This window comes from Diceros bicornis, chromosome 11 (genome assembly GCF_020826845.1).
Source record: "Diceros bicornis minor isolate mBicDic1 chromosome 11, mDicBic1.mat.cur, whole genome shotgun sequence".
Classification (NCBI taxonomy): Eukaryota; Metazoa; Chordata; class Mammalia; order Perissodactyla; family Rhinocerotidae; genus Diceros; species Diceros bicornis.
This window is the reverse complement of record NC_080750.1, coordinates 46,505,222-46,530,756: the sequence shown is the minus strand read 5'-3', so window position 1 is coordinate 46,530,756 and position 25,535 is coordinate 46,505,222. Positions and strand designations below refer to the sequence as shown.

Below are 25,535 nucleotides of genomic sequence, written 5' to 3'. Positions count from 1 at the left end.
AGGGCTTTTGTGAAGATGACATGAAATAATGAACAGGCTTAAAAGAGATACCTGAATATTAGTTTTCTCCATTCATCCTGTTAAAAACAATCACATCAAGAACTGTCTGTCAGCCAGTAGTGAGGATTACTTGGTGCTGGATGACTTAAATTTTTCCTCCATTTGGTCTTCAAGTTTCCATCTTGAAGGAAGGAGCTGCCAAAATGACTAATAATTGCCAGCCCCTCAATTCTTCCAAGTCATGGTCTCCACGTATCCCTAGATCCATGGCTGCCGTTGCTACTGCTGCTCATGAATTTCCTATTGGATTCACCAAACTTTGCCAATTTACCTGAACTCTCCCAGAGCTTCCATCAGACGGCTGACATAAAACTGGACACGGAGACTTGATTCTGCAATCTTCCTACAGGAGATCATGGCCTTCATTGAAGAGAAAACAAGCCAAATTACTCTCTAAGAAGAAATTCCTTTATAACTATCTACTGGGCTTTATTAATAAAAGACAATATTATAATCAAAACATTCAAGGTGGTAATGACTCAAGTCATCAGGAAGCAGTAATTTCCTTTCCTAAAGCAATCCAATATCTGATCTCTAATATCAATGGGCTAAGGATCTATCACTGTTGCAGGTGATTTAAGTTCTCTGGGAAAGTGATTTAACACATAAACAAAGAGATTCTACCATATCCAAAGCCCCATAATCGCTTCTCTGTTTGACACTGGATTACATTCCTATTACCTTTTCAATTGCACTCTTCAGCCTGTTCATGTGAGATTCAAACAGGGGGAAATGAGAAAAAAAGAAGTCCTGGAAATTCCTTTGTGCCTCTTCTTTCTCACACAGGGAAAAGATGATGCTTATGGCAATTTTCTTCCTCCGAACCATGGCCGGATTAGAACTACAGGTTTCTTCAGCCAGGCTGAATGTCTCATCAGTTGACCTGGAGGAAAAATAAGTTCAAAAAATTGCCATGCATCAATGAATTACATGGAAGATAAACTGTAATGCCAGGGGACGACATTCAGACAGCTAGTCCAGAACACTCAGAGTCTTAACTACGAGTTTATCTACCTCTAATTCATTCTCTTCTATAATTTTCTGCCATGAAAAATGAAAATATCAGCTTGCCACACAATATTATCCTAACGTGGAAAGAAATTTAAATGAAAACTGAAAGTAATTTCAAATGTCCCCCTGTTAGACTCTCAGTTTTTTTCCCCTGGCCTATTTCGCATCAGATGGGTGGTATTTAGGTTGGGGTGTGCAACATCTGTTCTCTCAAAACATAGGCCTTTTGTTTTGGTTGACAGATACCAACAGATAAGAATGTCAGAAGAGACATGATCTTATGTGGTATTCTGTTTAACCCAGGCATCGTGTTTGGATATTTAATGGTAGTTAAGGCTTATCTTCCCAAGGCTATTAAAACCATTAGATGAAGTTACTCCTGTAAATGCTCAGATTAAGCCACGTGACTGATTAAGCTCTCTGAGAAATCCCCCAAGCAGAAAGATCCACCTCTCTTCTGGTAGAGCCAAATTCTCTAAAAAACTTAAGATTCTTTCGAGAAACTCTGCTTCTATGATAAGAGAATCATGAAGCCAATAAATTCTGAATATATATTCAACTTTTCTTAAGCGGTAAACCTCACAAATATGGCCCAATCCTGTCTCTTATTTAACTGTTCGAAAAACCAGCATAACTACCACACAGCTACTAACAGCAAGAGTGAAAATAAAAGAAATAACTTGCTTTTTCTACAAAGACATCAAAGCAAAGGACATAACATTGCAAATGGAAGCGCCTAGCCTGGTGGCACATAGTAGGTATGCAATAAATTTTCTCTCATTGACCCCACCATTTAGTCTCATATCTCTGCCAAATATGGGAGGATTTGGCTTCCTCCATTTTCTTTACTACAGATTGCAACATAACAATTACTTACGCTTGGCAGAATTCGAGGCACCCTCCCACTCTTGGTCTTAAAGTTCTTATTTAGTGCTCTACTCACAGTCCATAATGTTCCTGTGATTTCAAACATTCGCATTTTTTAAAAACATACATACATCAAAAGTTTTATCCTCAGGAAAGCTATTTTATTTTTAAAGGCAAGGAGATAGACATCTTGTTCTAACCTCAGAGGGATACATTATTTTTCTTTCAACTTCAAGCAAGATGCGGGAAATGTAGATGGGGTTGAAGAATCAGTAAGAGACTCTCATTAACAGACATGCCTCTGGAAGGACGCGATCTCCAGGTGCTGTTGTAAATGCTGTGCATTATAATAAACCATCAACTGTTTTCTCTGAGGAATTCCTAGATCCTAATCATCTGCTCGTCAGAAGAAAATTCTTGAGGCTCTCTTAGAATTTTACTTAATTTCATACATTGCTCCCTCTTCTTTTCCAAGGTGCCCATAATATAACTTTGTTGTCCTGCACCAGTTTATTGGTATTTTGGATACGAAATTCTGAGCTTATATTTTTTTTCTTTCTTTCTTATAACCCTTTCTTCTTTGTCTATCTGCCATTTCTCTTCTTTTTCAAAAGTAAAATGATCATATCAGTCCATTCATCTTTGGCCAATGTGGTCTTCAATATTCAAATTGCAGAAAAACCCTGGACCCTATGCAGTTTTATGCATCATCTTCATCTCCACCCTATAAACAATAACCAACTCCACTTTAACATAGCAGAGAGTGCCACCTAGTGAATTTCTGAAAAACTTCCATAGCTATAATAGTGTAGATTGCTCGTACTTGCTTTGTTATATATCTCTCTACTGAATTCTAAAGCAACTGAGCTTCATTCTGTAGTCTTGGATCAACCATGCAAACTGGAATAAATTAGGTCATGTGGTATTGTAATTATATTTTTAAAATTATTCCACAATGAAAGGATGTTTCGGAATGTTTTAAAAAATTTAAGTATGCACCCAAATACTTCGTCATATCTTTAGCCTCAAGTCACCAGGTAAGGTATACAGACCGTTTTGCAAATGCTGAAACTGAGGCAGAGTGATTAATCAACTTCCTTCAGGAACAGAAAGCTTCTTAGTGACAATGCTGGAGTTAGAACCCAGGGTATCTGTCCTCTAGTCTAGGCTCATTTCTTGGACACTGGAAACAACCAGGGACTCTGCCCCCATGTCTGATCCATCTGCTGCTGTTCAAGCCATCAGAGCATCATGCCAGCTGGAGCACTGAGGGGAAATAGCTGGGAGTAATCACATCAGCTGACAGGCCTTCAAGTCAAGGAAAGATCACTGCTGCCCACTTAATTTTCTCCTTATGAAAAAATCAAACAATTTTGTTGACATTTATGAATAAGTATTTACATACATTATGGGTACTTCAAGATCATAAACAAGGGAAAAACTATGCTTATTTAAGTACATCTCAGTGATCTATAATTAATATTAGGACTGCTTAGTCTAATTGTTTATGTCAGCTTTGAACTTATGCTGACTCTATGTACTACATTGGAACATATGAAATCGCCACATTTGTAGGTCGAAGAGCCATCCCATTGCATGGTTGGTTCAATTTAACAATTCAGATCAAAAGCCTTTCTGGGACATCATCCCTTGCTCTTTTAGGGTTTCAATAGCCTCACTAAGGGATGAAATCTCTGCAGCTTCTCTCCCACTATAGGGAGTACTGCTGTACCAGCTGGCAAACGCCCAAGCCTGACTCCCCATCCAGTAACCAAAGTTCACCATCTGGCACAGGAGGGGGCCTTGCAGCATGGGTGTCAGTCTGGAGCCCACTGTTAAGGATTGTCAATATCCTCCTTGACTACCTGTAACTCTCTTAGGAGGAAGAAAATTTTTGATTACTGTGAATTTTCTCTCAAAGCCAGAGGGAATCATATTTTTGGTACTCACTGTTCCCTTGTCTAGCATAAGAAACTCATTTTCCCAGTCACACACTTGCCAAAAGGGAGAGATCAACTGCACCATCCTTTAAATGAAGGGATCTTCACAGGCAGAGTGATCATTCAAAATGCCTGCTGCACTGACATTCTCCGTGTTCAATAGGACTGAACCCAGGGCCAGCTTCGCAGGTCAGCTTCACAGGCATGCAACCCTGCTCACACAAAGCCCTTGTCTCAGAGGGGCCCCAGGTTTGGTTTAATGATCTGTGGTTGCTATCTTGAATTCTTAACAATTTTATCTTTGAACTGTGTTCTGTAAGTGAAGTCTGACGGGACAAGGAAGCATGTACATGAGCAGTAAAGACACCAGGCAGCAGAGCATACAGTGGGCTCAAGTCCGAGGCCATGCAAACCAGACACTGAGCAACTGGCCTGGTGGTCGGGTACACATCCACATGTCTGGGCAACCCAGGGTGCCACGAGGCCCCAAGGCAGCAAGGCTGGGACCTGGGCCCAGACTGGTGGCTGTGACAGCGGCAGCAGCAGAAGCAGCAGCAGAAGCAGCAGCAGTCATGGCCATGGGAGAGAGGAAGGACTTGGGCAGCGTCATGACCCTTGGTGGGAGGCCAGCTTGTCCATCCATCATCAGAGCCCATTCTTATGGAGTCTGCACAAATATTTAACTCTCCAACCTGAACCCCAGGGCAGTAAATTATCACAAAGTAAGAGCCTACAGTGGACACTGCAATAAAGCATATCAGAGACTTGGAATTCTTCAGAGTTTATAATATCTCGTTTTGAAAACTGTAGCAACACTGCAAAGCAAATATCCACAGCCATAGAAATAGAAATTAAATATAAAGTTTGTTGCACTGGACAGAAAAAAACCCCATTATTTTCATATGAAGCTTTAGATGAAGAAATTATTAATAAAGAAGCCCATTTTAAAATTAATTTTTCCATATAATTGAAGATACACTGACAGAATGTACCACCAGGCATTCTGAATTATATACAACTCATGAAGACACTTTCACTTTCTTGTAAAGCCTTCATGAGTTACAGGAAATAGAGGAAACATTAAAATAAGTTTGTATAAATTTACATTTAAAATTAAATTCAGACTTACACAAAATGGATTTGTGTGAAGGATTAAAGTTTTTTAGAAAAACTGTTCCACAAGAATCATCTGATCTAGATGTACTAAAATTTATACTTCAAAAGTTTATTGAAAATTTATCTCAAGGTTATCATAACCTATAGAGCTCCAGTAACAGTTGTAGCAGCAGAAAGATGTTTCTAAAAATAAAAAAATTATCAAAAATTATTTGCCACCTTGCATTTGCCAGGAGTAACTAGTGCTGCTTTCAATTATATTGATGTATAAATTTTTTTTTTTTTTTTTTTTTTTGTGAGGAGATCAGCCCTGAGCTAACATCTGCCAATCCTCCTCTTTTTTTTTGCTGAGGAAGACGGCCCTGGGCTAACATCGGTGCCCATCTTCCTCCACTTTACATGGGACGCCGCCACAGCATGGCTTACCAAGCAGTGCGTCGGTGCGCACCCGGGATCCGAACCAGTGAACCCCGGGCCGCCGCAGCGGAGTGCGCGCACTTAACTGCTTGCGCCACCGGGCCGGCCCCTGATGTATAAATTTTGATGACCTAAACAAATGAATCTGCAGAAAAGTGAACCAGAAAAATCTTATGATGAATCAAGATACTGCATTAAGATTACTATTATATAAAATTCTGACATCAAGATATTATTTTTTACAATTTATAAGTTTATGTTATTATTCATGTATCACTATTATTTCTATTACATTTTGTAAGTAAAATATTTTTAAAGGAAAAGCTGTAAATTTTAGTCCCTTTAACAGCAATTTTTCCTGCTTTTTGAACAACGGACTCTGTATTTTCATTTTTGAGCCCAAGGCACTCATTTTAGGCATAAGTTCACTAGAAATTCCCTAGTTACCAAGTCTCAATTCAAATTAGAGTTTTCAAAGAATTTCAGAGGAGTGGGTTGGGGAATGCTATTCAACTTTCAATTTAAACCTGAAGGGATGGAAAAGGATTTTTAGTAAAAAGAAGACATCTAAAGGAGAAGGCTTCTAAGACCCATCTACCTCTTCACAGAAGCCCTTGTAATGACAGTGAGGACGGTGGACGCCCTCTCCTGCCAGTTGCAGTAATGGTAATGATAATAATGGCAATAGTAGTAGTAAATAAGCCATATTGGCCAATATTTTATTTACCATACCCAGTCCAGGCCTGACTTGACTTGCTGTATCTCATTTAACTCTCCCAAGAACGCTGTGAGGCTGGTACCAAGACAATTATCATATTGCAGATGAGGAAGTAACACTTAGAATACAGGTTAACTCATTCTCGCATTCATCTGGTGAGTGGCAGAGGTAGGACTTGTCACCACACCAAATTCCAAGCTCTTAACCATTCCACTTGAAGTCCACCAACCAAGAAGCAGTTTCTCAGAGAGTGATACATTTTTTTTCTTTTTATCTAGCTCCCTAGGATTGTGAGAGCAACCGAAGAGAGGCAAGCAGCGTGATATGCGCTACACACATGCCCTAACCCCTCGTTTCTAAGCTTGTCCTTTCAGTAGCCTCTCTTCCATGGAGGGCTCCCCAATTCCCTCCATGACCACCAGCAAGTGTTCTCTCCCTCCTCTGAGTCCCAAAGCACTTTATGCCTCTCCATAGAATTTATCATTTATTATCTTTATACCAGTACATAAATGCCTATCCTCTTCTCTATTAGTCTTTAAACTACTTATATGCAGGTGTGTAGCTGAATCATCTTTACACCTTCACAGATCCCTACACATGGTGATTACTAAGTCAACTTACTAAATCAACCAATTTACCTGTGAATTTTTATAGGTATAACTTATCTTAATACCCCTTTAAGTTTTTGGGTTGTAGGAAGAAGAGACTGGAAGCTACTGACATATCATAAGAAGCCAAAAATGTACATTTTTCACACAACTAAACTTTAGATCTAAAAACCAACTGAAATGATGGAAGAAAATACCTTGATGCCATCTCTATTCATAATCAGATTCGTGACTGTTTAGCTCAAGAACTAAAGTTTTACAAAGAGAGTATGTCACAATCCTTGAGTTCATATGTTTTCAAAGACCACACTGGTTTCACCATAAGCCAAGGGAGAGATTGAGTTCACCCTTCTAACTTACAAGACCTACACCTGGAAGGAAGCCAATTAAAAGAGAGAGCATACTCATTTTAAACTAACACTAAATCTAACTCACACATGGCACAACTACCCAGATATTTCCCAGTGTCTTCCAAACCAGGAGATGTTACAGGTAGCTTGTTTGAATTGTTTAGCGGATTGAAACCAACATTTAAAAAAAGAAGAAAAGAGAATATATTGCAGTGTTAATATTAATTGGTGAAACTTTTGTTACATATAAAGATGTTTGTTACTGGATCATGATGTAAAATGCGTTAGCATGAGTTGCAGACAAAAGAAAGGTTTGAAAAATACTGACCTATTTCATCAAGTTCCAGTGACAACTAAACAAATCAACACATGTAAAACGCTTAGCCCAGCGCCCCATACAATAAATGTTAGCTATTCACTCTCTCTGATAATTCTTGCAAAAGGTGGCTAAGTAAGACATTTTGAAGTATTAAATGGTTATTAATTCTAATTAGTTAATTATGAAAAGAACTTAGGACTTATAATAGAGACATGAAAAGGAAAGGCAAAAAATTCAAATTACTTTGTAATTTCCATAAGCTTCTCACTTGTAAACTTCCAGGCTAAGCTGAAGCTAATCAGAAAGTTTCAGCTCTCTTTCTCCACTGATGACAGGTGAGCAGTGTCCTGCCAGCCTTGTCAAGCTGCCTACACTAGTCCCTTTCTCAGCGAGAGGAAATTTGCAACTTACCTCCTTGGAATGATGCCATTTTCCAAACTTGTTGTCTGACTTCGAAGCCAGCGGCGCTGGTAACTGCTGGAAGAGGATGTAGACGAGCTTGGAGATGGGAAAGGTGTAATCAAAAGGCTGCTTAGTGAGGCTGTGGGGAAGAAAAGTTGCAAGTTGCAAGTTCAGGTAAATGAGTCCTCATGAAGCTACATAAAAAATACATGTCAAGTAACCTAAATGTTCAGGTTCTACCAGTCATATCCAGCAGGGGGAGACTGTAACTTCTCTCTTACAAAGACCTCTGTATAGCAAAGAAAACATCCTTTAAAAAGGAAAACAAATTAAAAGAAATAAGGATTACAGGCACAGCAAGTGCATCAACTATCAGGCCTCACATTACAAATGCAAAATAATTATTACTCAATATTACAAATGCAATCAGAGTGTAGATGGCAGGTTTATGATAAAATGGTCCGCATAACATAATTGTTTATATTGCTACCTGGTAACTAATGCCATACACAACGTTTACTTACACATATTTCCTCCTCTTAACTACTTCTTTACTCTACATTCTGAGGTGAAATCTAGGCAAATAACTAGTTCCTCCACATAGTAACCTTTCTCCCGCTCTCCATCTCCAAATATACATTACTTATCCTCCTTCCCCTCAGCCTCCCTGCAACTCCCTTGGCTATGAAAGAGCAACCTCTAGTCTTAAACATATTTTATGCTTGGATTATGTATTTGTCTCCGAGCCTCTCTCTGCTTCCTCCTGCTACATAATATTAGCTGCCTGCACTTGGGCTCTCAGTGAGTATGAGCTGACATGCCAGCCCAGACTCTTCCAACAGGCAGGGAGGGACTGGTCCTCATTAGGGCAGGCAAAGGATTTCTTTCAAATCACAGCTGCTTGGCAGATGTCTAGTGGTTTGGAAGAATGGAAGGAGGAGACAGACCTTTCCTCCTTTTACTTCCTGAGGGCTAGAGAACTAGACACTGAAATGTTACTCAGTCCAGGGGAAAAGGAAATGGGGTGTTACAGGTGGCTGGTCAACATTTTCAGAAGCAAATCACAGAGCAAATGAAATTGATTTCAGTAAACACAGTATACTACGCTCAGATAGCACTTAATAAGGCAGTTTCTCCATATGAACTATTATATTTTTATCTACACTTTTATAGGCAGATGGAAATAAGCTGACTCCCTGACCTGAGTTCTTAAATACTACAAAAGTTCCTTGGCTATTAATCGATAATCAATAAGCAAATGCCTAGTGTTTACAATGTGCCAGGCAACTGGGATACAGTGGTGGACAAGACACACACATATTTGCCTGCATGGAGCTTTAAGTCTGTAATACAAGAATATCAATGAACTTCCCAGGCTACAAAATTTAGATGCATAATGACTCAAGCTTCTTTCCACGGCAGAGATCTGTGAGATGCTTTTCTTCTAATCTAGTCCATATTCACAGAAAACTTGTTTGGTAGATCTTAACCATCTTTGTATCCCTTGTACCCAGGACAGCGCCCTGAACACAGCAGACAATAAGTAAATGTTTACTGAATGTACAGCACTCCTTCAGTAAAGTATTACCCAGAGGTGGCTGGCCCCAGCAGGTGGCCTCTGTTCTGACCTAGTTTCAGACTTGAGGCTGAACTTAAATCTCCAAAATCAACTCCACAGTTCAAATATCAGTGAGTGGGTAATTTCACTTAGAATTTTGAAGGGAGATAGAAGAGAATTTTTCTTCAAAGTCACACAAAATTACTTAATAAAAATATCCCAGTTAGACATTTCTGCTCCACCTCTACGTTCTCAAAGTCCCCTATAAGATCCAGAAGATCCTTGTTCCCTATTCCCAAATCTTCAGGGTCTCCTGTCTGTCTCCCCATCTTATGCTGAGCAAATCAACTTTTTCTTGGCAGGCGGAGGACACAGTTGAGGGGTAGTACTTGCATTATAAACATTTTTTTCCCTACCACAGAAGCAAGGTGGAGATGACCTTGAAATCCAATTTATCTGGAAATTGTATTGCTGTATAATTCAGTTTAATAAACTGAGAGCCCAGGCTCCTGGTTCAAATCCCAGCTCTGCCACTCACCAGCCGTGACACTTGGGCAGTTTACTTAACCTGTCAGCTTTCTCATCTGTAAAATGAGGACAACACCACACCTCTGTATTTTTCATAAGAGCTGTAACCTGCGAGGAATTGGACACTGAAATTCACTCAGCCCAATGGAAAAGGAAACGGGGTATTATAGGCGGCTTGTTTGAATTGTTTAGTGGATTGAAACCAACATTTAAAAAAAGAAGAAAAGAGACTATACTGCAGTGTTAATATTAATTGATGAAACTTCTGTTATATATAAAGATGTTTGTTACTGGATTATGATGTAAAATGTGTTAGCATGGGTTGCAAACAAAAGAAAGGTTTGAAAACCACTGACCTATTTCATAAAGTTCCTGTGATGATTAAACAAATGAATACATGTAAAACGCTTAGCCCAGCGCCCCATACAATAAATGTTAGCTATTCACTCTCTCTGATAATTCTCGGAAAAGGTGGGCTAAGTAAGACATTTCAAAGTACTAAAAGGCTATTAATTCTAATTAGTTAATTATGAAAAGAACCTAGGACTTGTAATAGAAACATGAAAAGGAAAGGCAAAAAATTCAAATACTAAAAAAAGCAGAAGAGAATATGTCTTTTCTCTTCATTATAAAATGCTGAATAATAATTTTTATGGCATACAAATGAAATATTAAGCTAATGTGTTGGCTTAGTGCTATCCGGCACTTCCTCATCAAAAATATTTTAATATTATTTCAACAGATTTTCATGTGCAAGTACTGTGGTATATCATTGTCAGTCACATATCCTAGGAAACAATACAGTTACAACTCTCAAAGGCAAGAACAGGCCTAATGTTGGGCTGCAAACTACTGCATTTTCATGAGAAAAGGGTAGATTCCGATATCTATTCTATTAACATTTAGTTATTTGACTGTTGGCCAGGCTCCTGGTTGGAAAGACAGTGCCGTCTGATGCAATGCTAGGGCTCTGGTGTACATCCCAATCACCTGAGGAGCTGGTTTAAAAATAGGACTGCATGGGCTCAGCTGATTCTCGCTACCTTTGCTATGGGCCTGGCATCTAGAGGATACTGAAGAGGTTTTGCATGAGAGTGAAGTGGGGTGGGGTCCAGACCCAGCTGTGCCCCCAGTTAGCTCCGTGAGCTGCCCTCTCCAATTGGTGCCTCCATTATAAAATGTGAGACTTTCAGTTAAATTATTCATAGGCTCAGTTTCAGCTTTAAAAGTGCTATCTATGTCTATCGCTCCTTAATATTTTTAGTATTGCTTTTCTTTTTAGAATACTTTTATAATTAGAAAAAATATGAATACATATAGATTGCAAAGACTTTGGCAATTTTGTGCATTAATAAGGAAATAAAAATTAGCCAAAATCCCATCACCAGGAGATTACCGTTAACATTTTGTACCTGGCTAACTCCCGATTTAAAAATGTGTGCTTTCATCCTCCTCCCCCTCCCGTCTGAGGAGGACTCTTCAACTAGCATCCATTTATTCCTGCAGAAATTAGCAACAAGAAAAAAGAACAAGTCTAAAGGTTGAAAAGTGCTGATTGCTGGCTCTTCTTGGCCAAGGCCATTCAAGTTCACAATAAATGTTTAACTTTCTCTGAAAATACATTTGCTATTTTGAGAGTTTACTAGAAACACTGTACTGATGATTTGACTACAGAATTGGATTTGACTAAACAATGCCCTGAAACTCTTAAGTCAAGTCCATTTACTCAACAAATATTTACTGAGTACCTACTAAGAGCTGAGCGCCATGCTAGGCACCTGGGACAGAAAGTTAAAGGCTATAGATGGACTTTCTGTACTTAAGAATCTTAAACTCATGGAATAAATAAATAAGACAATTTTAGACTGTGATAACTACTATAAAAATAAGTTAGTATGATTTTCTTCAAGCAACTAGGGCAAAAGTTTATAGGGGGTGGCAGAGGTAAATTCTTTAATCAGTGGTCAGAGAACACCTTTATGAAAATGCGACATCTCAACTAAGACTTAAATACCGACAAGAGCCAGCCATGGAAAGGGCTAAAAGGGAAGGCATCTCAGCTATTCCATATGAAAAGAACTGGCTAATATCAATAATTATTTTAAAAACCTATGGGTACAGAGCACTCCATCCAAAAACAGCTGACTACACATTCTTCTCAAGAGCGAATGGAACATTCTCTAGGATAGGCCATACGTTGGGAAACAAAGCAAGCCTCAATAAATTTAAGAAGATTGAAATCATAACAAGCATCTTTTCAGACCATAATGCTATGAAACTGGAAATGAACCATGAAAAAAAAACTGGGAAAGTGACAAAAATGTGGAGATTAAACAACACGCTACTGAACAACCAATGGATCATTGATGAAATTAAAGGAGAAATCAAAAACCATCTGGAAACAAACGAAAATGAAAATATGCCATACCAAACCATATGGAATGCAGCAAAAGCGGTCCTGAGAGGGAAACTCATAGCGATACAAGCCCACCTTAACAAACAAGAAAAAGCCCAAATAAGCAACCTTAAATTACACCCAACAGAACTAGAAAAAGAAGAACAAACAAAGCCCAAAGTCAGCAGAAGGAGAGAAATAATAAAAGTCAGAGCAGAAATAAATGAAATCGAGACCAAAAAAACAGTAGAAAGGATTAATGAAACAAAGAGCTGGTTCTTTGAGAAGATAAACAAAATCGACAAACCCTTAGCCAGGCTTACTAAGAAAAAAAGAGAAAAGCCTCAAGTAAATAAAATTAGAAATGAAAGAGAAGAAATTACAATGGATACCACGGAAATACAGAAGATTATAAGAGAATACTATGAGAAATTATATGCCAACAAATTGGACAATCTAGAAGAAATGGATAAATTCTTAGACTCATACAACCTCCCAAAACTGAACCAAGAAGAAATGGAGAATCTGAATAGACCAATCACAAGTAAAGAGATTGAAATAGTAATCAAAAACCTTCCAAAAAATAAAAGTCCAGGACCAGATGGCTTCTCTGGTGAATTTGACCAAACATTCAAAGAAGATTTAATACCCATCCTTCTCAAACTATTCCAAAAAATAGAGGAAGATGGAACACTTCCTAAATCATTCTACGAGGCAAACATCATCCTGATACCAAAGCCAGACAAAGACAATACAAAGAAAGAAAATTACAGGCCAATATCACTGATGAACATAGATGCAAAAATCCTCAACAAAATATTGGCAAACCGAATACAGCAATACATTAAAAAGATCATACACCATGATCAAGTGGGATTTATACCAGGGATGCAGGGATGGTTCAACATCCGCAAATCAATCAACGTGATACATCACATCAACAAAACAAAGAATAAAAACCACATGGTCATCTCAATAGACGCAGAGAAGGCATTTGACAAGATACAACATCCATTTATGATAAAAACTCTTAACAAAATGGGAATAGAAGGAAAGTACCTCAACATAATAAAGGCTATTTATGACAAATCCACAGCCAACATCATACTCAACGGGGAAAGACTGAAAGCCATTCCTCTGAGAACAGGAACGAGGCAGGGCTGCCCACTCTTACCAATCCTGTTCAACATAGTACTGGAGGTTTTGGCCAGAGCAATCAGGCAAGAAAAAGGAATAAAAGGAATCCAAAATGGTAATGAAGAAGTGAAACTCTCACTATTTGCAGATGACATGATTTTATATATAGAAACCCCTAAAGAATCCATTGGAAAACTACTAGAAATAATCAACAACTACAGCAAAGTTGCAGGGTACAAAACCAATCTACAAAAATCAGTTGCACTTCTGTATGCTAATAATGAACTAACAGAAAGAGAGCTCAAAAAGATAATACCATTTACAATTGCATCAAAAAGAATAAAATACCTAGGAATAAATCTTACCAAGGAGGTGAATGACCTATACAATGAGAACTACAAGACATTATTGAAAGAAATCCATGATGACATAAAGAAATGGAAAGATATCCCATGCATGTGGATTGGAAGAATAAACATAGTTAAAATGTCTATATTACCTAACGCAATCTACAGATTCAATGCAATCCCAATCAGAGTCCCAATGACATTCTTCACAGAAATAGAAAAAAGAAAACTAAAATTTACATAGGGCAACAAAAGACCCCAAATAGCTAAAGCAATCCTAAGAAAAAAGAACAAAGCAGGAAGCATCACAATCCCTGACTTCAAAACATACTACAAAGCAATAGTAATCAAAACAGCATGGTACTGGTACAAAAACAGACACACAGATCAATGGAACAGAATTGAAAGCACAGAAATAAAACCACACATATATGGACAGCTAATTTTCGACAAAGGTGCTAAGAACATACAATGGAGAAAGGAAAGTCTCTTCAATAAATGGTGTTGGGAAAACTGGACAGCCACATGCAAAAGAATGAAAGTGGACCATCTGCTATCACCATTCACAAAAATTAACTCAAAATGGATCAAAGACCTGAAGGTGAGACCTGAAACAATAAAACTCATAGAAGAAAATATAGGCAACACACTGTTTGACATTGGTCCTAAAGGAATCTTTTCAGATGACATGCCTACCCAGACTAGGGAAACTAAAGAAAAAGTAACAAGTGGGACTTTATCAGATTAAAGAGCTTCTATAAGACAAACGAAACCAGAATCAAGATGAACAGACAACCCACCAGCTAGGAGAGAATATTTGCACAACATACATCTGACAAGGGGTTGATTTCCATAATATATAAAGAACTCACACAACTGAACAACAAAAAAACAAACAACACGATCAAAAAATGGGCAGAAGAAATGAACAGACACTTCTCCAAAGAAGATATACAGATGGCCAATAGGCACATGAAAAGATGTTCAACATCACTAATCATCAGGGAAATGCAAATCAAAACAACACTAAGATATCACCTCACGCCCGTTAGAATGGCTATAATCACCAAGACAAAAAACAACAAGTGTTGGAGAGGATGTGGAGAAACAGGAAGCCTCATACACAGCTGGTGGGAATGCAAACTGGTGCAGCCTCTATGGAAAACGGTATGGAGATTCCTCAAAGAATTAAAAATAGAGATGCTCTATGACCCAGCCATCCCACTACTGGGAATCTATCCAACAAACCTGAAATCAACAATACAAAGAGGCTTATGCACCCCTATGTTCATTGCAGCATTATTCACCATAGCCAGGAAGTGGAAGCAATCTAAGTGTCCCTCGACTGTCGATTGGATTAAGAAAATGTGGTATATATATACAATGGCATACTACTCAGCCATAAAAAAAGACAAAATCGTCCCATTTGCAACAACGTGGATGGACCTGGAGCGTATTATGTTAACAGAAATAAGCCAAAAAGAGAAAGACAAACACTGTATGATCTCACTCATATGTGGAATATAAACCAACACATGGACAGAGAAAACTGTATTGTGATTACCAGGGGCAAGGGGGGTGAGGGGTGGGCACAAGGGGTGAAGGGAGTCATATATATGGTGATGGACAAACAAAAATGTACAACCCAAAATTTCACAATGTTAAAAACTATTAAAACATCAATAAAAAAATAAAATAAAAAATAAATAAACAAAAAAAACCTATGGGTATTTCTCCTTGTATATTTGGATGGACGTATTTCCTCCCCTCATTCAAATATCCATTGAGCATCTACTATATACCAGGCACAATTCAAGATGCTGGGGACAGAGCAGGCAACATGACAGAGTAGGTGGGTCTCTCCTCTCGTGGAGCTCACGTTGCAGGGGAGAAGCAACAAACAAAAATCCCCAAGGAATTACAAGACATTCACAGAATGTGGTAAGTCACAAGGAACAACCCTGACACTGGCAAAGGAAGTACAAAAGTCAAGAGCTCAGAAGCAGTTATAATTTCTTCAATGGGAAGAATTTTGAGGTTGGCTAATTGATGCTGCTGAAAAATGTGATCATAAGACCAAACAAGTGGCAGGCTCCCTTGGGACTGTGTGCAGGAACAGGGCTACAGCAAATGTTCAGGGCGAGTGCGAACTCTGGCCTAGAACAGCAGGCTAAGACCCTGCCAAACATATCTCACTTGCAAGGAGACATTTGGGAGAAAGACAATGCAGAGAACTCCTACTCTTCTGTCTCTTCTGCCATCAAAATAAAAGCTATATCACTGTGATCGGGCCCCTTAATCTCCTCTCCAAGCTCATCTTGTACTACTCTCCCCTCACTACATTCCAGCCTTCTTTCTATTCCTTATTCACAATGGTTTTTCTGTTCCTTTCACACAAATTTCCAAAGCCTGTTCCCACCCTAAGTCTTTGCATTAGCTGTCCTCATACCTAAAACGTTCTTTGCTCCGATCTTCACAAAGACGGTTACCACCAGCATTCAAGTGAACTGAAATTTCACCTCTGGGAGATGCCTTCCATGAGCATCTCATATGTTTTATTTTCCTCAGTGAGAAGTGCTTTCCTACATTCCATTATCTGTGTCTCGTTTATTGAATATAAACTCCATGTGATCAGGGATCATGCCTATTTGCTCACTGATCTATCCCCATATCCCACAAAAATGTCTGGCATGTAAGATGCTCAAGAAATGTTGCTGCATGAAGAATGAGCAAACAATTATGTGAAGGACAGTGATGTCTGTTTCAATCAATAATATAAAAAAAGCATTAGAGAAACAAATTTCTAGAGAGAATTCAAAGGCTGAATTTGTTAAAAGTTTCCTGTGGTCAAAGCTGTATACACAGCATTTGGAGTTTCTCCACCTTCATTAAAAAAAAAAAATTCCTGTGGCGTAGTGGTTAAGTTCATGCGCTCTGCTTCGCCGGCCCAGGGTTGGTGGGTTTGGATCCCGGGTGCGGACATACACACCGCTCGTTAGGCCACGCTGTGGCGGCACCCCACATACAAAGTAGAGGAAGACTGGCATGGATATGAGCTCAGGGTCAGTCTTCCTCAAGCAAAAAGAGGAAGATTGGCAACAGATGTTAGCTTAGGGCCAATCTTCCTCACCAAAAAAAAAAATTTTTTTTTTTGTGGTGGTGGTGGTGTGGCTCTGGACCTGAACACTTTTTATATCTGTCTGACACAGAGGGTACTACATCCAAAATACAATAATGATCTTTGTTTACTCTAACAGTGACAGTACTTCTCTTAGAGTTTTTCCTTAAACACTTGAAAAATATAAGGTTCCTTCAAGTTTACCAGTTGTATCTCTAATCACAACAGAATAGAATCATTTAAAAGGTCAATTAGTAGAGCTGTAATTATTGTCTGATAGGAAAATATCATTTTAAATAAACCAAACATGTTAATAGGCAAATCAAACGTTACTTAATACATTTTAGTTCCTAAACCACAAAATGATTTTAAGACTAAAAACGGTCCTCAAAAGCACCACAGGTACTTTAAGTTTTAATAAAATTCTTATAAAGCCCCCTGAATGAAAAGACAAAGAAAATATTCTTGCCACCATGATCTCAAAATACCTTAAATTTTTTAAAATAGAGTTTATTTTTTAGAGTAGTTCTAGGTTCACAGCAAAACTGAGTGGAAGCTACAGAGATTTCTCATATACCCCCTGCCCCTACACATGCACAGCCTCCCCCATTATCAACATTATCCACCCAAGTGGTACATTTGTTACAAGTGATGAACCTACACTGACACATAATAATCACCCAGAGTCCATACTTTACATTAAGGTTCACTCTTGGTGTTGTACATTCTATGGGTTTGGACAAATGAATAATAACATGTACTCACCACTATATTATCCTACAGAATAGTTTCACTGCCCTAAAAATCCTCTGTACTCCACCTCTTCATCCCTCCTTGCCCAACCCCCACTAACCCCTGGCAGCCACTGATCTTTTTACCGTCTTCATAGTGCTGCCTTTTCCACAATGTCATACAGTTGGAATCATACAGTATGTAGCCTTTTCAGAGTGGCTTCTTTCACTTAGTAATATACATTTAAGTTTCCTCCATGTCTTTTCACGGCTCGATAGCTCATTTCTTGTTAGCGCTGAATAATACTCCATTGAAAACACCTTAACTTTTAATTCCTTATCTACAACAAATTCTAGCCCAGATCTCGTGATCAACTCACTCTCTACATTTATACGCCAAGTTATTTATCCTTTCTAGGTCTTTTTATCCATAGTCTGCGCTCTAAGAATGAAGTGTCTACAAAGACTTTTGGAAAGCATAAAAACTCTCGGTCCTTTGCTCTTCCATATTAGTAAGAGTTATTCTGTCTGGCTTCACAGGAATTTTAATTAAAATTACACTGAATTTATAGATTTATTTGTGGAACTTGATATCTCTCTCCCTTATTTAGGTCTTCTTTTAATAATTTTTTTTTTTTTTTTTTTTTGTGAAGAGGACCAGCCCTGAGCTAACATCCAATGCCAATCCTCCTCTTTTTTGCTGAGGAAGACTGGCCCTGGGCTAACATCGTGCCCATCTTCCTCTATTTCATATGGGACGCTGCCACAGTGGTGCATTGGTGCGCAGCCGGGACCCGAACCAGCGAACCCCGGGCCACAGCAGTAGAGCACACGCACCTAACCTCTTGCGCCACCGGGCCGGCCCCAATAATGTTTTAAATATCTCCATAATAGTGTCACACATCTTTTCTTGGAATTATTCCTAGATCCCTTATAGTTTTGGTTGCTTTATGTATTACTTTTTGATTCTAATTTTTCTTAAACAGGTATATAAGAATCTAAGTCTAGAAAGGAAAAAGCTTAAGCGAAAGAGTCGACAAATTTATGAAATTGAAGAAGATAAATATCCATTCTAGGAGAATACCAAAGGTCGGACTTGAAATATGAGAAGTATAAAGAAATGAAGAAATTGAGTTCTGCCCAAGCTGCAGTACAGATTGCCAAATTTACACATATAAGACAAAGCGAAGTCCAAGGTAAAGATCTGACAGTAAAGATACAACAAGATATTTTTATATTTGGACAATTTATTACTTACATAGACAGCAAAAAGAATAAGCCAAAGGAGCCAGCTCCCAGGGATTCTTGTCCCACACACCAGAAAGGACAACCCTGACACAAAAGGGGTCAGATGCCTGCAACACAAGTTGTGGAAGATCCTGCTGCTGGGGAGCCAGTTCTAGACTACAGCTTAGCAGTGGTATATTCTGCAGCTCTGGTCTGAGGGGGGCAGGGCAGAAAGCTCCACATCTCATCAGAGGAGGTGATGAGAAACTGTCTCATGACAACTTCCCAGGAGAGATAGAGGAGCGAGCGGGAGATGACCTCCCAGCAGCCCCTCAGAGGCCTCTCATTCTCCCCTGTTCCCAGTGGAGCACAAGTTGTACTGCCAAGACTCAGATAAGCTGCAGTTCAAGCCTTTGCTATATGGACACATGTAAGGTCAACAGGGTGCCACGGCCTCTCCTCTACACAGACACAAAACAAAAACAGTACTCCCCTTGACTCTGGCACCTCTCTGCAAAGCACTGTATCAGTTACGTCAATGAACATTTCAGGCACAATGAGATGTCATTTTGCATTATTCAGTGGTGATCCATGTTGTAATGAAGAGTCTGACTCCATTTTTTGACGTTTGCTGACAGCTTCTAAGCTTCACCGCCACCTCCTTTCCTTTCTGTCCACATCTGGGCAAGTTGATGAGAAAGACCGGTGCTCCTTCCTTTGGAGCCAGTGGAAAGTTCAAACCACACGCAAGAACCCTCACCCTGGCCCTACCCCCTAACCACCACAAAAACCCCAAGATACTCTCCTTTCCCTTCGTCTCAAGTCATTTTCAGACCAGCTTGTGAAGCCCACCCTGCTCTCACCAGAAAGCCTCATTATGTGAGTGATAAATCTTTTCATATCCTCTTGGTGTGTGTGTGGTGTTCCAGTCTTGACATCCAAACCAAATTTTGGGTGGGGTCCATCCAGTATCCGCATAGTGGCCAAAACACATGTCCTATTTGGATATTATGATTAGTATATTCTTACTCTGAAGGTTCACTTTAAAACACTTAAATAAAAATGTTTGAAAGTTCATATTAGTTTTCCTCATACTGATCTTCTTAAGAACAAAGGAAATGCAGTTGCACAGAGAATGTGGAAATTATTTTTCTGGTCAATGATTTGAACATTTTGAGGAGGAAGAGAATCTAAACCTGAAATAAGGTGATAGATAGCAAGGTTCAGTGACTCTGGTGTCAATCCTGGCCCTCTGAACTTTACTCATGCACCCAAGACCTCCAAATTTTAGCTTCTGCTCCAATCCATCTCCAGTCTCCCATTTCTAAATTATAGCTGACTACTCACAGCTGGAGAACTTAAAGATGCTTCAAACTGAAAAATTATCTCTGGGCCGGCCCTGTGGCTTAGCGGTTAAGTGCGCACGCTCTACTACTGGCAGCCCGGGTTCGGATTCCGGGCGCACACCCACGCACCGCTTCTCCGGCCATGCTGAGGCCACGTCCCACATACAGCAACTAGAAGGATGTGCAACTATGACATACAACTATCTACTGGGGCTTTGGGGAAAAAATAAAAAGGAGGAGGATTGGCAATAGATGTTAGCTCAGAGCCAGTCTTCCTCAGCAAAAAGAGGAGGATTAGCATGGATGTTAGCTCAGGGCTGATCTTCCTCACAAAAAAATAAATAAATAAATAAAACTGTTTAAAAAATTATCTCAATATTTGTCTCCCCAGACTGTCCTCCTGCTTTCCCTGTACTGGTTAATGCCATCATCTTCCACTTGTTTTCCCAAGTTAGAAACTGGAGAGTCATCAGTGGTTTCTCCCTCCTCCCCCTTATCCCATGTCCCATTAGTCACCAAGCCTTGCCAATACTACCTGTTAGGAGGGCTGAAACTCATCCCTCTTCTCTCCCAAGAACTTACTTGAAAATTTCTAATGGCAACCACTAAAAGAACCTCTTAAAAAATCATTTATCTTTTTGATTTATATAGGCACAGAGGACACATCCAAAATATCCAAAAGAGAATACAATGAGAATACATATCCCCTCCATACCTGACCTAGCTTATATCCCTTCCAGAAACATTCTATGAATATATGTATCTACCTTTATATGTAGAGAAAGATCTTGTATATGCCTTTTTTTGAAACATAAATGATAGTTTACTGTAACACACTCTTGATACATCTTTCTTTTTTCACCTAAAAACATATTTAAAAGAACTTTTCTATTTCAAGCCACGCTGAGCTGCCTCAATCCTCTTAACTGCCACATGGTATTCCTTTACTGGGAAGTATATAATTTAACCAGTCCCCGTGATGAACACTTAGGTTGCTTCCAATCTTTTGCTAGGCAACAATATCTCATCTTGTCTCCTACTTCGAGTTCTCACCTTCCATAATGACATGAGAAAAATGGTTCTCAAACTTGTTATAAGCAAAAGTCTATGAATACAAATATTAAATTTTAAATAAAACATATTTATTTCTCACTTGACTTCCTTAATACAGTCCAAAAATTCAGGGAATAAGGCAAAGACTATGAATAAACTGCTAAATTGTAATGTAAAACACATTGTGAGCTTACTATTTATTCACTTACTGAAGAAGCTTCTTTAAAAAAAAGATAGATGGAAAGACAGATAGCCTTTCTAACTAGTTAAGGCAGTAAATAAGTGGGATACTCTTGTTACTGCTCTATTTCTTATTCTCTGCGTGTGTGTGTGTTACAAGCTATGTAAAGAGGCACTGGCATACTTATTGAGAGGAGTAAAATGTGTTAAGGCATAGATTAGAATTAAGATTTGATTTCCTCTCTATTATTACAAAAAGCTACTTGATAACCTAGAAAAAAAGTTGCATGTTTTTCTAAGATACTATTCCAAAAAGGGAAAGAGGAAAAAACCAATGAACTGTTTTTCAAAATTTTACGCTAAATCAAAATTATTTTATACTAGCTTTACACACACACACACACACACACACACACACGCACACACACACAGTGGCAAGAAGCCCCTGAAGTTTGGGGAAATTATATTGAAAAAAGTTAATGGAAAAACCTCTATTGCCCACCTCCCCATACCCCTTCACCCACTGCTAAATTAGAAAGCATCACAATTACTCTATTTTAGCAGTGAATATATTGGTCCAGTTTTTTCTGGAGCAGAGTTTGTGAAGCACCATATGGATCTAAAATATAGAGCCAATCAAGTTATGTCCCTTAGCTGCCCCCACTAACAAGATTAAATCCAAACTCTGCAGCATGGCACTGGCGCCATTCAAAATTAGCCTTTCGTAACTAGCCCTACCTTTTGACCTTCCCAACCCTCTGTTCTGGCCCTGCCACTTCAAATATTCTAGCTGTGTATGCACAAGGATCTAGACCCTTGCACAAACTATTTTCAGAAATGTTTTTTTCCTAAATTCTGGTGCAGTTCTTTTCTACCTTCAAGGTGTCACTCAATATAACCTCTTCCATGAGGCCATCACTCTGACTTCCCAGGCAAAGGTATTCACTCTTCCTCTTTGTTCCCACAGTATGTTATGAGGTAGTACTTATCACACTGTATTTTAACTCTGGGTTTACACATAACTCTTCCGGAGGGCAGGTGCTATGTTTTACACTTCTTCAAAAACATTCCAAATTCTGGTTGAGCCTGACAACACAGGGGGCTAGAAAACTGTTATTCAATAAATAAATGTGGCTTGATGGTAGGCTAGTTAGGAATCTACCCTTCTAACTCCCTCCCTTAATTTCAACTGTATCAAATTGGCCTTACTGTAGAAATCACCAAAATAATTCAGTTCTCCAACAACAGAGTTCCCTTTGGGAATTCAAAACCACGTGGTTTTTTGTATTCTTACAGCACACTACACACAACAAGTTTGCTGCTGAACAAGAAGCTCCTACATCCATTCCTTCCTTTGAAGTGTGCCCGCAGAAGGGGATGTATAAGGAAGTGATTGATGGGAGAAGACAAAGAACCTCAGGTTTCTTTTCAGTGGAGAACTGTAAAGTCTCCTTTAAAATTCTTTTTTATCCTGGCACAACTTTCTATAAACAAGGATTTAAAAAACAAGCAAAAAAAAAGCTTTTCTAAAGTTACTTCTTTACTGGACTATTGAAAAAAGAAATGAACCTTAAATTATTCTTCAGACTTGACTTGTGATGCTCAGAATTTTTGGTAGGATTCATGAAGCCAGTTGCAAGATGAAGCAGTGTCAGCTGTGATTTCAGAGATTCTGCTAGCCTGGTATATATAGCTACAAAAATTCCCCCAACTCGAAAGGTGCTGACCTAAGTAACTTTGGAAATGAGTGGATGTCTATAAGACTGAAGGTAAAAGGAACTATACAAGCACTGTACTCTCGTTAATAAAGTTGTTTCTTACAGGGGTACAGGTTAACAATGCTGACACTGCTATATATGTATACTGACATAAAACAATTAAATAAAGGGCAGACGGTGGGAGCCAGGTTTCTCACTGTTGCAGTGAGAGTTTACAAATAAGCAAGGCAAGGAAGGTAGAATGATCCATGTGGTAATGGATAATTGAGATATCAGTATAAACTCATGTTTAACTTAATACAGATATAGATGTTACATACAGTAATATTTATAGATGTATGTATATACACAGCATAAACTCATCATTTTTGCTTGTCAGCTGAGAGGGCCTATCAGAAATGAGACTCCAGTAGCAACAAGCACATCTAGGGTCCAGATCTTGGAATCTAATACCGTTCTCCAATAAAAGGACAGGGCTCCATGGAGAAACAGTTGATTCTAGGACTGGGGTAGGAAATACACAAAACAAGTCTGGAACATCTTGTAGTGCCAGAAAGTAAGGAAGGGCTCAAAACACACACATACACACACACACCACACCAGACTCCACACACAGATGGAAGTATGTTAAAGAAACACAGGAGTCAACTGAAAGAGCTACATGGCTTCCAGGACCAAAGCTGGAACAATTTGAGCAACAAAAGAAAGTAGTATTGGGTTATAACCCAAAGTATAAAATAAATATCTATGAGTCCATATTGATATAAATGATTGACTGAATGAATGAATGGACAAGGGATAAGAGACAAATGTCCCATGCAAAATAATTCCAAATAGTTTATGTAGATACTCTGCCCTCAAGGAGGGGGAGCATAGCTCTCCATTCCTCAGGTGTGGGCCATGCATAGTGACTTCCTTCCTAAGCTACCATAAGGAGGAAATAAAGAGTAACTTGACAGTGGAGAAATCTGACAAACACTATCTCAGCCAGGTGATCAAGGCCAACATCAATGGTCATAAATTATGTTGACAGTATGCACCCTTGATATGATGTGATGAAAACTTTACCTCTGTGATCTTTCCTCCAAAAACCCATGACCGTTATCTAATCATGTGAAAAACATCAAACAAATTCTAATACTGGACATTCTACAAAATACTTGACCACTACTTTTTTTTTTTTTTTTTTGTGAGGAAGATCAGCCCTGAGCTAACATCCAGGCCAATCCTCCTCTTTTTGCTGAGGAAGACCAGCCCTGAGCTAACATCTATTGCCAATCCTCCTCCTTTTTTTTCCCTTTTTCTCCCCAAAGCCCCAGTAGATATTGTATGTCATAGCTGCACATCCTGCTAGTTGCTGTACGTGGGACGCCGCCTCAGCATGGCCAGACAAGTGGTGCGTCAGTGCGTGCCCAGGATCCGAATCCGGGCCACCGGTAGCAGAGCGCGTGCACCTAACCACTAAGCCACAGGGCTGGCCCTGACCACTACCTCTTAGAACTGTCAAAGCTATCAAAAACAAAGAAAGTCTGAGAAACTGTCACAGCCAAGAGGAGCCCAGAGAGACATGACGACTAAATGTAAGATGGTCCTGGAACAGAAAAAAGACATTACCGGTAAAAACTAAGGAAATAAATAGACTATGGACTTTAGGTAATGACAATGTATCAATATTGGTTCACTGATTATAATAAATGCACAATACTAATGTAAGATGTTAATAACAGGGCAAACTGGGTGCAGGTTACACAGAAACATTCCGTATTATCATCTTAATTTTTCTGTAAACCTAAAACTGTTCTAAAAATAAAATCTATTTAAAAAAATTTTCCCCATCTCTCAACTCTTTAGACAGGAAGTTAAAAACTATGGAAGAAAGGAATAAATGTGTCTTTGATTTCTCTACAGTTTCTACTGCTAATTCAATGTAAACATCTGGAGTCCCTGTTCTGTTTCGGAACTAGGACCTTGATCCCTAACAACTTACGGTGGGTATAAGGAGAAGAGCTCTTAGAGAACAAGCCACAGTAAGGACATGAAGAGGACTTGACTAGAGTGCTAACCCCACCAGAGGTGCAGAGCTCCCACTAGTCTTTACACAGACTCAGTGATTTTAGAACAGCTTCCAGATATGAGCAGATGGTATGTGAAGGTGAACACATCTTCCAGGCCCTCTCCATCTCTGCCCCCTTTCCCTTAATAGGAGAACTGGGAGACTCGAAGTAAAGATTGCCTGGAATAGAAGCTAAACTACCAAGGAAAGCCAGTCCTCTCTAACTCTCATAATTCACATTTGAATCAATACCGCCTCCCATCTGGTCAGTCCCAAGTTCCTCTCACGAGAAAACCTTCAGATCTGACTGCTGTAGACTTTTCACTTTAATTCAAA

General features: G+C 39.1%; 1 protein-coding gene across 4 annotated transcripts in view; it reads right to left on the bottom strand.

The window, feature by feature from the left end:
- FNIP2 (folliculin interacting protein 2) overlaps window positions 1-25,535 on the bottom strand; it is a 133,355-nt gene that overhangs the window by 38,003 nt on the left and 69,817 nt on the right. For all 4 annotated transcript variants that reach the window (XM_058550271.1, XM_058550272.1, XM_058550275.1 and 1 more), the window contains 3 exons: window positions 7,818-7,947; window positions 742-943; window positions 332-420 (listed from right to left, as the gene is read on the bottom strand). In XM_058550271.1, the coding sequence (XP_058406254.1) occupies window positions 332-420; window positions 742-943; window positions 7,818-7,947 (421 nt within the window). The remainder of the gene's footprint in view (window positions 1-331; window positions 421-741; window positions 944-7,817; window positions 7,948-25,535) is intronic.